Source organism: Juglans regia, chromosome 11 (assembly GCF_001411555.2).
Source record: "Juglans regia cultivar Chandler chromosome 11, Walnut 2.0, whole genome shotgun sequence".
NCBI lineage: Eukaryota > Viridiplantae > Streptophyta > Magnoliopsida > Fagales > Juglandaceae > Juglans > Juglans regia.
This window is the reverse complement of record NC_049911.1, coordinates 17,709,435-17,726,451: the sequence shown is the minus strand read 5'-3', so window position 1 is coordinate 17,726,451 and position 17,017 is coordinate 17,709,435. Positions and strand designations below refer to the sequence as shown.

General features: G+C 35.0%; 1 protein-coding gene across 1 annotated transcript; it reads left to right on the top strand.

Annotated features, from left to right (window-relative positions):
* Positions 1–727: 727 nt before the first annotated feature.
* Positions 728–15,932, top strand: LOC108984602 (zinc finger CCCH domain-containing protein ZFN-like). Its single transcript, XM_018956642.2, has 7 exons — positions 728–1,078; positions 3,363–3,520; positions 4,176–4,238; positions 10,075–10,194; positions 10,497–10,787; positions 11,684–12,013; positions 15,277–15,932. Exons 1-7 carry the CDS (start codon positions 982–984, stop codon positions 15,556–15,558), a joined length of 1,341 nt encoding a protein of 446 aa, XP_018812187.1. The 5' UTR covers positions 728–981; the 3' UTR covers positions 15,559–15,932.
* Positions 15,933–17,017: the final 1,085 nt, after the last annotated feature.

Sequence of the window (17,017 nt, the reverse complement as noted above, 5' to 3'; positions counted from 1 at the left end):
TCAAAATCTCGTAATTTAAAAAAATAATGTTAGATACAGTTATGAGTTGTATAAATACCACGTACTCTTTTAGAAAATGAGTGAAGTATATTATTAAAAAATTAATTTTTTCATGCGGATTTCATATTTATTTATTTATTTTTAAAATAATACACGATACTTACGCATTCTATGATTGTAAATATAATTTTTCAATTTAAAATATTGTTCTTTTTCTATTTTTTTCATCATCAATCAATTTATTGTGACATTTTCTTTAAATAATTTATTATTTATGTAATTGATCGAAGAATTTATTTAAAAATATTACGTGGCAGCAATTTGTAAAAAACAAAAACAACTTGCTATATTGGTAAAAGCAGTTATGTGAAGCGGTCCGAGTTTCTGGTATCCTGTACCACTTCCTCGCACTCTCGGCCCTTAAAACATTTCAACACTCGCTTTTTGCAGCAGACACGTGTCGAGCACCTAATTTTGTCAATGTCGAAATCAAACAATAAAACTTTAACGTATGGGCAATAATTCGAATAAAAAATTCAAAGCCGTTGATTCCGTCACGTGTTAAGCGGAGAAAGCGAGTTGTGAGAAGAGGGCCAATTCTTGCCAGTGGGAGAGATGTGGCGCGTCCATTTTCTCCTAATGTTTTTAAGTGTTTTTTTTTTTTTAAATAAAAAAAAAAACTGGGAGAGGGGGGGCTTTTGTCTGGTTGGATGGTTGGTTTTTATTCTCGTTTTTGTGGAGAGGAGAAGAGGACGCGCTCTCTCTCTCTCTCTCTCTCTAACACCACTCTCCCTATCCAGCTTGCGTCTTGTTGGGCTTTCTGATTAGTTTTGAGTGATCGGTTTCTTGGCGCTGGGGACGGGGATAAGCTAGAGTGACAGGTCGTGGTGGTGATTGGTTGCTTTTGGGGGGGCGGGGGGGGAAGGGGGATGGGATTTCCGGTGGGGAGTGATAGAGTGACGGCGCTGTGGTGATGGAGCCATGGAATTCGACGCCGGAATTCCGATGTCCCGAGCGGCGGCACCGGCGGTGGCCGTGACCGAGGGAGCCTCGCTTTCGCCGTCCTCCTTGAACGAAGGTCTCCTTCATACGCCATATTTTGCGACTTCTTAGTTTATTTGTTGGATGTTTCCGTAAGATGCTATTTGGTGCTTACTGTGGTGTTCGTGATTCATTTGCATATAGTAGTCCCGCTTGGTTGCTGGTAGTGATGGCTGTTTCGTGATTGTGAATTGTCGTTAACACCCGTTCCCCCGGTTGAATTGAGCTGGTTCAATGCTGAAAATCTCATTTTCTTTTGTTAATTTTGATTTTTCATTTTTTAATTGCTAACTTTTTTTGTTTTTACTCTTATTCGTTCTTATAACACTGATACGTTCTTTTTGATCGGTATGACACTGATAAGTTCTTATTCGCATTACTGGGGTTGTTTTGGTTTTTTACGCCTTAAAACTCTTTTCTTTAATTGCAATGCCCTTATATGTTACACATTTTTTGGGTTTTTCCTAATTCGTGTACAATCAGATATGCAATTCATAAGTTCCATGCTTTACATCGCATTATATTAAAAAACCTTGCTTTTTTTCTTCTGTGACTTTTATTTTGGTAAATTTGGAATAGTTAATTTATCATCGTGGGTGCCATGGATATCTGGTAACAGAGAAAATGTAATTGGAATTTTATTTTTCCTTTTGAATTGACTTATTCTTGGTTTTGCGTTTGTATTTATTTCCTTTTTCCTTTTTTGTTTATTGGTCATTAAGTTTTATTGTTTAGTTTGAAATGTTTAAGTGGCAATGTAAAAGGTGTTAATTTATTATATGTCACTATATATTTGACTATCTTCCTCAATAATAAAATTACACAAACTTTGAGTTAGGATTGTGTTTTCTTTTTTTCAAAACATTTTTGGGAAAAATATTTCCAGTTTTTTGGGTTTTAGCTATCAAGGATAGGTTGTTCAATAGGAAAATTGAACATTGTAAGCCATTTTTTGGATCGCTAATCTCCATTCTCCCCATGCTCAAATTCCACTACTAAGCTTGTTGACCCTTGTGGAGCAAAGCAGCGATCGTCTGCCTGCCCCCATTTATCTGTCCCATTCATTTGTCCTGTCACAACCACCTCATTGGCTTAGACTTCGACTCAGACTTTGACCCATCCCCCCCACCCCCCTCCCTCCTTCCCTCCCTCCCCAAATCACCTTCACATCCCACTACTCTGATTCGAGCTCTCAATGCCATTGAGTCCTACCTCACCCAGTAACAATTCAGCAATCCAAACTGATCTGAGTTAACCCATATCCCGTTTTGTTTACATATCTTGCTCCATCTTCGACCTTGAATTGCTCGTTGCCAACCGTTTTTTTGGATGCATTGAAGCTGGGATTAGGGTGGTTTTTGACCCTTCTTTGAGGCTTTCGAAACCCAAAATCTGGTGGCATAGTGTTTTGAGTGGTGGCAATTTGCAAATAATTTACATACCAACCAAACTACCACAAATATTTTTGGGAACTTTTTTAGTTCTTCACACAAACATGGAAAAAAATAGTTATCTCTGAAAATATTTTAGGTTTTCTTTTCTGTCTTCTTTTACTCATTTTATGTCAAATCAATTGCAGCCTTATGTAGATAAATAGTCTCTGTAGGAAGGTCGTGATTACTCTAAAGTCTATATACGTTTTTAGGGCCAGGAAAAGTGAAGGTTTCATAATAGTCAAGCTAAGTAGTTGTGCATGTGCCTTAGTCTAGTAGTAATTGTTGAAGCCTTGTGTGTTGTCGTTACTGAAAATTGAAAATTTTAGAAATTTTCGCCTTTAGCATCCTACTCTTTAATATTGAATTAACAATATAGCATAATAAATAGTTGTCGGTAGAGTTGCGTATATCCTTCTTTATCTTTTTTTCTCTACCTCTTGCATAATAAATAATTTCTTCTTCTCTTCTCTCCAAAGCCAAGTGGTTTTTCCCCTGTTACAAGAGACGCATGGAGATTATCCTGCATGAGTGAATTAGAGAGGATTTTGCTTCCTTAATATAGTTATTTGTTTATTTTTAAACTTGGGAGCTGGGAATGCAAGTATGGAAGGTAGAAAAGAAGGCTTTTACTTGTCTATTCTTGTAGCATATCTGCCTTTGACCTTACTCTTCCGTGTGATATTTCTTGGGGGGGTTATTTTGAAATTGATTACTTCGTATTTTAGTTGAGGTGACGATTTCTCTTAAAGTAGGTTCATGCACAATGAAGATTAGGGATATCAGGAATATTGATCTCGGATTAATGAATGCTGTGAAATTATTTTCCTTTTGTTTATCTATTTTTCATAGTATATGCCATGTATTTATTCATCAATTTAATTTCAGATGCAATGTGGCAAATGAACTTGATATCAAGTGAAATGATGGACTCTGGGCTGTATCCTGAGCGTCCTGGAGAGCCAGATTGTTCATATTACATTAGAACAGGCCTCTGCAGATTTGGGGCAACGTGTAGATTTAATCATCCTCCTAACAGGAAGCTGGTATGAGCTGCAGCATATTTTGAAAGAACAATTTTGTCTTAAATGCTATATGATGGAGATAGCTTTGATCCATTGTTATGAGCTTGCTAGATTACCCATCTGATGCCTTTTAGATATCATAACAGAATCTACAAAGGAGTTGAAATGTAGAGCCGTAGACACGAACAATCTCACCATGTGTTCCTTGCCATCTTCTTTATTCTATTCTTTTTTAGGTTTTTTTATATATATTTTTTGAATTAGAGCCTGTCTCTAGATTTGACTCAAAGTAGAAAATATAGAAAAGGTTAGAATGTGTGAGTAGATTGTTTGGTTAAGCTTTTAGGCACTCACTAGTCCAGAGCAGTAAGGAATGGGAGGAACATTATGTACATGCATGTCGTCCTCTATGTACTCATACTGGTGTAATGTTGCTGGCTTTGAGCTTGGTGCACACTTGCTTATGAATGAAAGCTTGCAAAACACACACTCACATGCTCCTCTGGACTTCAGTATGCTTCATGCACTCTTTTGCTTAGCTGATATACTTCACGTACTATTGTTATTTGTTGTTGCATTCTTCCCCACGTGAAGTTTCTGAGTCTAATATAAAGTAGTTAAACTTCATAAGATTTTCATATTTGGGGAACTTAACTAGATTCTACTTTTCTTCTAGGCTATTGCTACTGCAAGGATGAAGGGGGACTTTCCAGAAAGAGTGGGACAACCAGAATGTCAGGCATGTATTTCCATGTAGTTGGCATAGTTACTTGTTTCATGATTATGCTCTGCATACTTTCTATTGGCATGAAACAGTGTACGTCTGTGGCCCAGCCATGTGTATTTGTAAGCTACAAATTCAACTAGAAAATTTTTAGGGGTCAACCTTGATAATTTTGCAGGTGTAAGTCATAAAAAGAATTATATATATATATAAATAGACATATATCTAGAGAGAGAGAGAGAGAGAGAGAGAGAGAGAGAGGGTTTCCCTGTGGCCAGTGGTGGAACCAGCAATTTTTTTGAGGGGGGGCCAACTTTTTTATTGCGTGACACATTTATGTAAAACAAAAAAGGTATTAAAAAAAAAAACATAACTATATATATAACTAGATCTCGATTATTTGCTACATACGCATAAAAATAAAATTCTAAAAACACAACTTAATATATGTTTCAAATTTATGATGATAATGTTTCATCGAATAAATTCATCCATTATTATTTTTGCAATCAAATATTTAGAATTTATTTTCTTTATAGAATCTATCAAGTGATCTTTTAGAAGGCATTCTTTCATTCTAGTGTGTAATCTAGTTTATTAAGTTTCATGTAAAATCTAGATATTTTCGTGTCACATTAAACATATAATGATATAATTGAGACCTTAAATAAATTTTTTCTTGCTCAATGAAGTCTAGAAGATAAAACCTCTCAACTATTTTTCATATAGATCATCAACCTTAAATGCTTTTTGTTGTATTTTCACATTGGATTCCATATTAAGAAGCCTAATATTGTATAACAAAAAACTTTGGGATCCATATAAATAAATTTATTATTTCACCTAAACTTAGTTTAAATTAATCTTAGTGAGGCTACATCCTTGAAAATAGATAATATATAGAAATTGTACAAAATTTTGGGACTATAGGAAAAAAATTGGAGAGAGGCATTTCTAGGTATAAGGAAATTTTAGAAAATTCTAGAGAGCATATGGGGATTATATGGCATTCTCTATATTTATATAAAATTTAGGGGGATTTTGAAATTTCAAGAACTTTTTCCCGCTTGGGGGGCCGGGGGGGGGGGAGGAGATGACCCTAAGCCCAGGTCCGCCACTGCATGTGCTGCTTCTCTACTTTAATAATGATGAAAATTACTGTAGTACCGTTACACTTAATTCCTCAACATTTTTCCAAAAGCCTTTGAGGATGTGGGGAGAAGGAGGTGGTGGAAGGACATTCAATTCAAACTTCCATTAGGTTTTCCTTTATGAAAATGATATTAATTTCACAAGTTTCATCCAGTTCTGAAATGGTAGGTTCTTTGCACTCTATGGGGTTGTTTGTTTGTCACAAATCATTATATTATGCTTGTCACGACTTAAGAATAAAACTTATATTCTTCAAAAGAGACCTAATTCATGTCTTTCACATGGAGTCAATTGTGTGCTTCTGGCTTCTTACCTCTTCATTTGATTAAATTGACAAAGCACAAATGGACATGAACTCAAACTCTATTCAAAGGGTGCCCTAATCCAATCATTTTAGTGATACTCTCAACACTAATGTCATGATAATCCAACATTGGTTGGGTTTTTGCTTGTTATTAGAGAATGGTTGGGTGTGCCCTTGATCGGGGTCTCTCTCTCGCGCGCCCGCGCTCTCTGCTACTCTTCATCTCTGGGAACATCATCCCCAGGTCATCTGCTGTGCCATGTCAGCCTTGAAAAGAATTTGAAATTCAAATCTCAAAATGAAATGAACTATTGCTTTCAGATTCCTGCTCTACAAGTCATTCTCTTTGCATTTTCACTTTCATCTTGGTGCCCTATGTTTTCATTTCCTGCAATCGATTTTTATTTTTAGCCCAACAAATTTCCCCCCAATTTTCATTTTCGGCTTTGGCACCTGCCATATCAGCAGATGACTTGGGGATGGTGCCCTCGGCCTACAAATAGATTTAATTTGTTGAACATGTGAGATGGTGTTAATAATATTCCTCATTAGTTAGGTGTGTGCTTGATGATTGGTAACTGTTCTTGTTGGGCATCTCCTCCTACTGGCCTATGCTTTTAGGTCTGATTCTAGGTATGCTCCTTATTTATTAAACAAGTGAACTTACCATGCTAGCATTTTAAATGTGGAGGCTATGAAAATGATGTATATTGGCAAGATAGAGCCCTTTGTTTTAGCCCCAAAAATCTGAGAGACAATATAAAACCCCCATGTTTTCACAAGCCTGATGGCCTTTGGCTAACAGTTACAGGGGTGTTCTTGGATTTTGTAGTCATCATTGTGCATGATTAAAACAATGGTGTTATTGCAGTGGTATCAGAATTCACTCTATTCCTTGTGTTTCCAGTTTAATGAAGTAGTAGACTTAAAAATGATTTTGCTTTGTTTTGTTTTGTTTTCTACTTCATTTGAAGGAACAAATGGGAGTGGAAAGGTGAAAAAACAACGTTTTATGAAATATTTACTTGCTATTATAATTTTGACTAAAAGATCTCTGTTTTGACTCACAAAAAAGTTTTTATCCAACAACTTCTCATTTTCCTACCCACTTTCAGAAAACCCATTACAAAATGTATCTTAATTTTTTCAAGAATTCTAAAAAATTTCCAAAAGTTTCCCTAATGTAGCATGCCCCCAGGTACTCAGGTATGAAAACACTATATACTGATGTTTGTATATAGGCGTGTGTGTAGATATGCATGCGTATATGTATATGTATATGTATATGTATATGTATATTTCAGTTCATATTTTGAAAGAAACATTGATTCCAGCATGAAGTTGCAAGGGCTTGCATATCCTTTAATTAGGAAAAATTGGTGGCAATGGGGTGGGGCTGGGAAGCCTAAATTTAGTTTGTGAAACACATCTGTTTTAGATTTTAGGGTCATCAGACTGATGAACAGTTATATTTAATATAGAATATTGAATTGTTATTCAGACTAGTGCATGCTATAAGTCAAACTGAATGTATGTTTTTAGCAACAATATATGCATTATGGATTGTTATGGCCACAGGTAATATTTGGAGGCTTGGTGCTAATTAGATGTGATGATTTTGGTCACTTGTTATATCTCTGCCTCCTAATTGTGTTACTGGTATAATACCCTGGATTATGTGATTTTATAGGAGCCTGGTGAGTGGGATTGTGTATAGGACAATGAAGAATGACAACCTATATTGATTGGGATGGAGATGTTCAATCCATAGTTTTGAATTCCATTTTTTTGGGGCCATTCCAGCCAGAACTTTCTGTTCAGATGTAGTAACTGGTATATTATACCTCCTCGTTCCGTTTCACTCCAAGTTCCTGTCCATTCCGGCCTATTCCGACCAGAATTAGCATTCTGGACCACATTCCATTCCGAACTGTTTTAATGGCAATTTTTTACTTTTCTCGAGTTTGGATGACTTTTTTGTAAATTTTAAATCTAGCTGGCATTCATATATTTGAAAATCTAAAAGGCATTTATATAATTTTAATTTTTTTTAACTTTAAATATGTCTTCTCATTCTCTCGTGTTTATGTAACATTAAATATGTTTCTCAACTCTTTTTTTTTTTTTTTGTTTCTTTTGTATGTATCTCAACTCAAGTTTGTGATTTTCTTTTAACATTATCTTTTAACACTAATATCTCTACCTTCTTTTCTTTTCTTTTTTTTTTTTTTTTTAATAACGTTTTCAATGTATATTTATTTTATAAACCGTCAATTCTTCCCTATACTCACACACACATGCACACACATTCATAAATGTATACTTTTTTTTTATATATAGCTAATCCCGAAACGGTACACAGGAACGCACGGTACCAAAATATTCTATTCAAGTGCTTAAACCGGAATGATCACTGCAACAAAATTTAGAACTTAAGTTCAAACCCTTTTTAATGATTCTAGGGGGCTCCAATTGTAACATTGACCTAGTGATCTTGATTCTTCCTTGGGTCTTTACAAATGATATTTGAGTCAATCTCGACTAGAGTATAGAACTTGAGTTGTGTCACCTATGATGGAATGACCCAATGAGAACGTCAGGAATATGAGGAGGTAGATTGTAATATTCCGGATCGTGATTAATAGGAAGGTTGAATGGGTTTATTTACGATAAGGTGGTGAATGGGATCTCACTTCGCGGGGAGGGAGAAGTTCAAGCCGTTCATAATAATTCCAAGAGACTCTAATTATAACATTGACTATTTATTTTGGAGTATAGGCCCTAATGTGACATGGGCCTTCCTTGGATTGTTATAGCGAGAGAGGAACTTTTCTATATAATACAAGATCTCCGTGGTTGTTGAGTTGGTTAGTTAATGATATTTCACAATTGGACACTCCAAAATGATGGAGATATGTTTCCTGATGCCTATTGCTCATTGATTCGTTGATTGGATTATTTTTTGGGATTCTGAACAATTGTGTGGGTATTAAATTTCTTGATCACTTTTTAAAAATTTGGTCATCTCTATTAATAGACGATTATACACATCTTGATTGATTAATTTCTCTGATAAAGTCAAGGCTAATTTCTCTGATAAAGTCAAGGCTTATTATAAATTTTCTCCATTCTTTATTCTTAGGCTGCGTTTGGATGTTGAACTGAATTGAGTTGAGTTGAGTTGAGACGATAAAATATTGTTAGAATATTATTTTTTAATATTATTATTATTTTGGGATTTGAAAAAGTTGAATTGTTTATTATATTTTGTATTGGGATTTGAAAAAGTTGTAATGATGAGTTGAGATGAGTTTGCTTACCAAACGAAGCCTTAAAGAAAAATATATGATGAATTATCAAAGCGGCTCATGACTGGGAAGTAGAAAGCCTTTACCGTTCTATAATCCATTGTATTCCACCAAGTTGAGAAGAGAAGGGGGAGATAATCTTCTTTGGGCCATTTCCATGAGACGGTTGTTCAATGTTCTTTCTTAATATCCTTATTCCTTATGATAATAATTCATTTCCTTGGAAGAGCATTTGGCGAATGAAGGTCCCTTCAAGAGCTGCATTTGTGCTTCTTGGACAACCTCTTTGGGAAGAATTCTTACTATGGATAAGGAAAAGAAACATCATTGTGATTAAGTAATGTTCTATTTGTGAGAGGAGTGGACAGTATTGATCATCTCTTACTGCATTGTGAAACCGTTAGGGCTTTATGGAATGATTTCTTTAATCCGATGGGTTTGACTTGGGTAATGCTCATAAGTATAGTTGATCTTTTTAGTGCTTGGAGAGAGTTAAGTAGCAATCTGCAAATTACAGTAGTGTGGAAGATGGTACCAACTTACCTAGTATAGTGTATCTTGCCCGCATCCCCCAACCCAACAAAACAAAATGCCATCTTCCTTTGGACAGTTGCTATATTAGTGGGCCTAACTCCCATGATTTTCATGTATCTTTTTCTTGTATACATTTTGTATACCTGGGTCGCCCCTTTTGTGCCTTTTAATGAAATTTATTAGTTGTGAGAAATTAAAGAGATTTGATGAACTAGGCTGTAATGCTTTCTGAAAGGGGAAAAGAGATTTTTCCTCCTGGATATTGGACATTAAGTAAGAGTGTGGTAAATGAACATTGGTTGACGCACAACAGTTAACTATAAAAGTTGCAATGAAGGACTTTTATACTTTCTATCCTTACTTTGGCCCATGATTTATTTTGAAATAATCCCTTAATTGTTGTCTGGTGACTATCATCATGAAGACAATTAACTTGCTCTGCGCCAATAGTCATGCATTTGGAGAATATGGCTTCTATTTCAGGGGATGTTAGATATTCAATTTTCCTTGTACAGTTTGGGCAACTAATATACTGTTTTGATGTGTTCTATAGTACTACCTGAAGACAGGAACTTGCAAGTTTGGGGCGACATGTAAGTTTCATCATCCTAGAGACAAAGCTGGAGTTGCTGGAAGAGTTACCTTAAATATTTTAGGCTATCCTCTTCGCCCGGTAAATTAAATATTCTCCTTTTACTTATTTAACCATGTCTTCATATAAGGAGTTTATCATCTTGTTATACGTTCCTGTATGTTAATTGGTTTTGGGTCCGCATCAGCTGTACTAACTCATTACTGGAAAGTTTGGATTGAAATTTCTCACACATTTGGGCCTTTCATATAACCAATATTGTATCCCTGCAAGCATCTGTCGCATATCTGAAATGAGCATTGGTCTTTCATAGTTATCTTTTCTTTCTAGGTGAATGAAATTTATGTTTGTTTGTTTATTTAATTTCATGTTCCCCCATTCAGAACGAGGCTCAGTGTTCCTACTATTTAAGAACTGGACAATGCAAGTTTGGAAGCACTTGTAAATTCCACCACCCTCAACCAACAAATATGATGGTTTCCTTGAGTGGTTCTCCTGTATATCCTACCATGCAGTCTCCAACAACTCCTGGTCAGCAGTCCTACCCAGGAGGAATTAGCAACTGGTCAAGAGCATCTTTTATTCCCAGTCCACGCTGGCAAGGTCCTTCAAGTTATGCACCTTTGCTTCTACCTCAGGGAGTGGTGTCAGTACCTGGGTGGAATGCATACAGTGTAAGCTTTTCTGCATTCATTCCTACAAAATATTGTTCAAATGTTGAATACTTGTTTGCATTTAAGCTACGTTAGGCAATCTAAGGGGGAGGGGATAAGAAAAGTTAAGGAAGTTATGGAGAGGGGTAATGGGAAAGGGAAAGGGAGGGAAAAATATTTTCTTCAGGATGATTGCTTTTTTATTGGAAAAATGTTGAGCAACGACACATATGGTGATCCTATAAGTTTGACTTTCTTTCTATCTCTTGCTTCCTCCCAATTTGGAATGACTGGAAATGCTCGGTGGAACTGATGACCTTCCTTTGTTGCATCTGGGTTATACCCACATTTCAACTTTGCCGTAAGTTGGTTGGGGTGGGGTGATACCAGTTGTTGGTGGAGTGTTTCCTTCTTGGGAACAGCTGCTGCTGCTGGTATTTGGTGGCAGTGATGGTGAGCTGCTGAGATGCTGCTTGTCTGATGGAAGGTTATGGTACAGAAAGATGTTACTGTGGCCTGAAAGTGAAGATTTTTCCTCATGTCAGTTATATTATATCATTTTAAGAGAGCAACGCTTTTAAATTTGATTTTTGCATCAAGTTCTGGGTCAATTTCACACGAAACATGTTTGGGTGCTAAATGACTAGGTTTTTGGGATTTGCTTTGAGGTGGTCCTGATCGAAAGGAAAGTGAACTTTAGAATTTCATGGACATACGGATATATGTATATGACGTCACAGGTGTTGAATCAAAATCCACTAGCTTGATCCACATGGCTACCTTTACCTCTATACCGTGCAGTGCAAATAACAAAAATTTCAGTTTCTACCATTTGTCACACTATTTTTCTAATAGGCAATAAATATATTTAAACTTGTATATCCTATGTCCAACATGCTAATATAATTGCTTTTCAGGGTGAGCTTGGATCAGTTTCCTCTCCAGAGACGCAGCAGCAAACGGTGGGAAATAGTCAGATTTATGGAACCTCACGCCAGGGTGAATCAGCTAATGCTGGACCTCAGGGGACATTTTCTCCACTTCGTTCAAGTTCTGTCCCTGCAGGGTTCTATGCATTGCAGGGAGAGAATGTATTTCCTGAGAGGCCTGGCCAGCCTGAATGCCAGTTTTACATGAAAACTGGTGATTGTAAGTTTGGTGCAGTTTGTCGGTTCCATCATCCTCGGGAACGGCTAATTCCTACTCCAGACTGTGTCTTGAGTCCCTTAGGCCTTCCTTTACGTCAGGTGACTTACACTATCTATGTTCGCTTGAATCTTTCTGTTTCATAATCAATATTTTAGACTATGCCAAGTGTCTTCAGTTTTTGTTTATTGTTACTTTTGAAGTTTCCATGAATAAATATCTGACAGTTAGGGTTGTACACCGGCCCCCTTGGTTTGGCGAGGGGGTCAAATTGATGACTGCGGCAACTAAAGAAGGGAATAATTTCAATTTTATATGTACCATATACCTGTACAGGTGAGGAGAACCAATTTATTGGTTCCTCAGATTTGGGACTAACTACCATTTGGTTCTGGCGGGTTTCAACTGGTCCTGGCAATCCCAGTTCAAATTTGTACACCTATATTTACAGTTACTCGACTTTCATGAGGCCTTGAAAGCATAAAGTTGTATTTAGAAAAATTGCAAGCATAACAATTTGCAATGATTCAAACTGGCATATAGAGTATAATTACTAGCTGGCTTTGCAAATTGAATATAGTTTGTTTATGGCCTTAGTCCACCCTTTGCATGATTGCTGATGGATGTACTTTATTGCTAAGCTTAATTGATCTCTTGCATTAGACCCATACATACAAAACATTATACTGAAATTATAGTAAAATGATTTTTAAGCATTTGCAATTTTCGTGACAATCCTTCAATGCTTCCTACTAGGGCTGCCAATGAACCGAATAGCTTGAGTTTCGGTTGTGTAAGTTTGGCTCGTACTTGGTTCATTTAGTAAATGAGTTGTTCGTGATTATTAATTTTAGCTTGAATATTGAAGAGTCCAACTTGCATAAGCTCAATTCGGCTCAGTTTAAGATCATAAATAATGCAAGTATAATCACGACTCAACTCATTTGATCTTGTTCAACGCTTGTAATATATACATACATACATACCTACATACATACATATATATATATATACACAAATATATATATATATATACACACACGCAGATATTATATTTATGTGTTATTTATAAGATTCATATATTTATGTTATCTACTATTTTATATATTTAACAATGCTATATATATGTATTTGTTATATTATGTAGTAATATAGGTTACTTATATATTATATATATTTAATCAATAGTATTAGCATATATTTATTAAGTCTTATATAGTTTATTTACTTTTATTATAAATGTATCTGTATGTTATATGTATTTACTTTTATCTGTATTATAAATATATATAATATATAAATATATTATATATATTTAGTTTTATTTGCTATATCATATACATTATTTGCTACTTATTTTTTATGATATTTCTAATTATGTAATATAGATGTTTAATAAATGACATATGTTATATATTGCATGAATTAGATTTTCCATAAAATTAGAGATGCGTTCAACTTGTTTCATAGAAGTTATACAGTATGTACTGTAAACTATGTTATATAGGTTAGACTGTTTTTGGAATATTTTCTAAAAACCTCGTCTGTTAAACACAAACATTTATTTTTTGATAAGTAACGTAAACATTTATTTTATAAAATATACTATGTATATATAACAAAAATATTGTTATATTAGCAATATCTCTAAAAACAATCATAACTAATGATGTATAGTATGGCGTGACTATGTATGGTACATGTTACATATAGTGACTTATCTTGCGTACTTATGTAACATAGACTGCTATATTGCCGTGATATATCAACAATTCAGAGAGAGCTCGTTTTCTTTAATCAAAGAGGTCATATTTTTTTTTTTAATCAGAGAGAGGTCATATTATTACATTACTGTGAGTATTATAATATAACAGCTAATATTAGAGTAGCTAGTAATGGTATAACTAATAATGAAGTAGTATTGTACTGCACAATAAGTACAGTTTAAACTCCCTGTAGTTATACTTGCATATTGCTTTTGTATGTGCGTAATTTATATATAGAATAGTCAATCCTATCGACTATAATTATACATAACTTATACGACTCATGTTATATAACCACAATATCTTATATTTGTAGCATAATTAGACTTTTACTATAATATAATTACTACTGGTAATACCTTCATAACATATGTTGTATAATTGCAGTATATTTTACTTGTGAAAGTAAAATATAGTATATAATATAGTATGCTATATGTTACATTGATCATTGTAGATATAGTAGACCAATAATTACTATATTACAATATAAGTACACATTGAACATGGTATGGTTATATTTGCATATAACTAAGTACACCTGATTGTATCAATATAACTTCTAAATTTTTTTTGAATAGTTAAAGTTTGTTGTTTAATTTATAATTTTTTATATTAAGAGGAACCTTTTCTCGAATAGCTAAAGTTTAGGGTGTAATTTTTAATTTATTTAAATTAATAAGAGAAATAAACTAACTTTTGAAAAAATCTGACTCGAGTTTGAGCTGAGCTCAAGTTTGATTCTTTTGCTTTGTTTTGCTGGAGCTCTGCTAAACTTATATGAGCCAAGTTTGAACAAGGGTCCTTGAGCTTAACTGGAGCTCTAGCTGTAGTATTTGTTAGCCGAGGTCGAATGTCCACCACTCGGATGGACTACATCCATACTTCCTATCATGTCTATAGCCTTCAATACTTTTGTAAAGGTTGCAAAGATGATGAATTTCAGAATAACATAAAAGAATACTATGCACAGGTGACGCTCTTGTATATTATGCCCCGTGTACCTGGGCTCTTGTCTATTCTATTTTTCACTGAAACGTTTGTTTACTGATAAAAAAACATAGAAGAAAATTAAACCTATCCTATTCTAACCATGTTTTTAGTATTCCTGTATGCATTTTTTATAATGACATCACCAGAGTTGGATACTGTTTGGCTTGTTGATGTTTCAAGAAAACATTCAGAGGATTTTCTAATTTTATATTTATGTTCTTTCTGGTTTGACCTCCTGAATCGCTATTGACAAATAACATGCACTAAGGTACCCCTTTTCATTTATATGCACTTAGCAGTTAATTTCATTCAGAGATTTGTGGTAAGATACAAAGAAGTAGTTAAGCTCGTTTTTGCATCCTCTATTACTAGTTCTGGCTTGAGTTTCCTAAGCATTCTTCCTAGGAGCGTATTTTTTGGTTTTCTAAGTGTATAATGTAAATATAGAGTTAATTTGTTGGAAGAGACTTCTTGCTGGAAGTCTAACTGGTTTTATGAAATCCCCTCTTCCCCCTTTCTGTTTTGTTTCAGACTTATTTGTATTGCAGTACAACTTTGATTAATTTGATGCATATTGATGGGAGCTACTAATTCATTTTTAACAGGGAGAGCCTCTATGCATCTTCTATTCTCGTTACGGTATCTGCAAATTTGGTCCAAGTTGCAAGTTTGACCACCCAATGGGGATTTTCACGTACAATCTCTCTGCATCATCTTCAGGTGATGCCCCGGTCCGGCGATTGCTGGGGTCATCATCTGGAACTGCTGCATTAAATTTGTCATCGGAAGGACTTGTTCAAGCAGGCTCAGCGAAGCCCAGACGACTTTCATTGTCGGAAACTAGACAGATGCCTTCTGGTGATGATAATATTGACACAGAAGGCTGACACCATGAGTCATTTCCTTTTTACAACCTTTTGGAGTCTTAAGCAAGAATTATCTGTAAATTCATTTCCCATTGCTGGAGATGTACAGAGTTCATGTCAAGCAATTCTGTTCTTCTGAAAATGTGTTTCAGCTGACAGACTTGACTCTCCTGAATTTCATGTTGCTGCATTGTATAAAGTCTGCAAATATTGTCACATATGGTAAAAGCCATTGTGAACATTTCATCGTCCCAAGAGCTGATCTTTATGATTTCAATATTCTAAATTTCTGCCACTACTTTCATCGTCATGGGACCCGCTTCTCAAATGCATGAGTAGTTGCTGCCTGTTTTGCATGGATGTTTACTTATAATAATTATCATCAGCTTCCCTTTCTTCTTGTTCTTACTGTTACTGCTACTATCTACCCGAGTTATCTACAGCAGTCCTGTAATATCAACATTAGTTCCTGTTGTGTAGAGCAGTTTCTTTTTGTTTTTTAATTATTATTTTTTATTTTGTAGAATCATCTTTATACGTTTTCTGTCATTAATTACCCTGCTGGATAGGTTTCATTTTGCAGAAATAAACGTGGGCAAACTTGTGGTATATGCTTCAGAAATTGGAGGCACTTGAATGAAGTGGAATGATGTAACTCATGTCCTCACCAGATGACTTCTTCAAGTTTCCAAACCTCAATGGGTATTCTTTCTTACTGTTAATAGTAGCTCACCCGGCATTAATTGGTATTCATTCTTATTGTTAACAACTCTCTCAGCATCAATCCGCAAAGTTGTGTAGTGCAATTAAACATGGATTTAAATTTTTTCTGCTTAGAAGTTTGGTTCTGCAGTATTCATGGCACAAAGTAAGATCTGAATTTTACCCTTGCAGGAGGAGGAGGAGGAGGAGGCATTTTGAATTGGCAAGACTGTAACAGAACATACTGATTACGGATCAATCTATAGTCACACCAGTCTAATATACATACTTTAAATCCCCAGAGAAATTGTAGCAGGTAGCAGTTGAACACCAGAATTTGGTGCATTCCTTAGTTTTTTTTGATATAGAACTAATAAACAAACTAATACAAATTGTTTTGGAAGTTCTTGGAATAATGGCTCGAACGTAGTGTGAAACCTGACATTCCCATCATGTATTAGAGTTTTTGGACAATCTTAGCTTCATTCTTTCTGACTTGTTCACATTATTATTTTTGCCAGTTTCGGTTTTGGTTAGATGGATTGTGTTTGCATTTCAGTAATCTATGACTCTTGTTTTAGGCACCAGAAACGCTATTTACATTTCTATTACCTTCATTAAACAAAAAAAAAAGGTTGTGGAAGTTATGATAGTGATTAGATTGTTCCATAGCATTTCATGTATTGATAGCTTTGAACAAAGACACTAAAACATTGATTGAAAACATCATCATGAAACCTGGTTCAATGATCTCTTGTAAGTACGGAAGGAGTAACTC

What these genes read in the sequence shown, in the direction of transcription:
- LOC108984602 (XM_018956642.2), top strand. Translation starts at nt 982, where the DNA reads ATGGAATTCGACGCCGGAATTCCGATGTCCCGAGCGGCGGCACCGGCG. An exon ending in TGGGACAACCAGAATGTCAG is followed by an intron (nt 4,239 to 10,074) that starts GCATGTATTTCC and finishes TGTGTTCTATAG; the next exon opens with TACTACCTGAAGACAGGAAC. An exon ending in CTGGGTGGAATGCATACAGT is followed by an intron (nt 10,788 to 11,683) that starts GTAAGCTTTTCT and finishes ATTGCTTTTCAG; the next exon opens with GGTGAGCTTGGATCAGTTTC.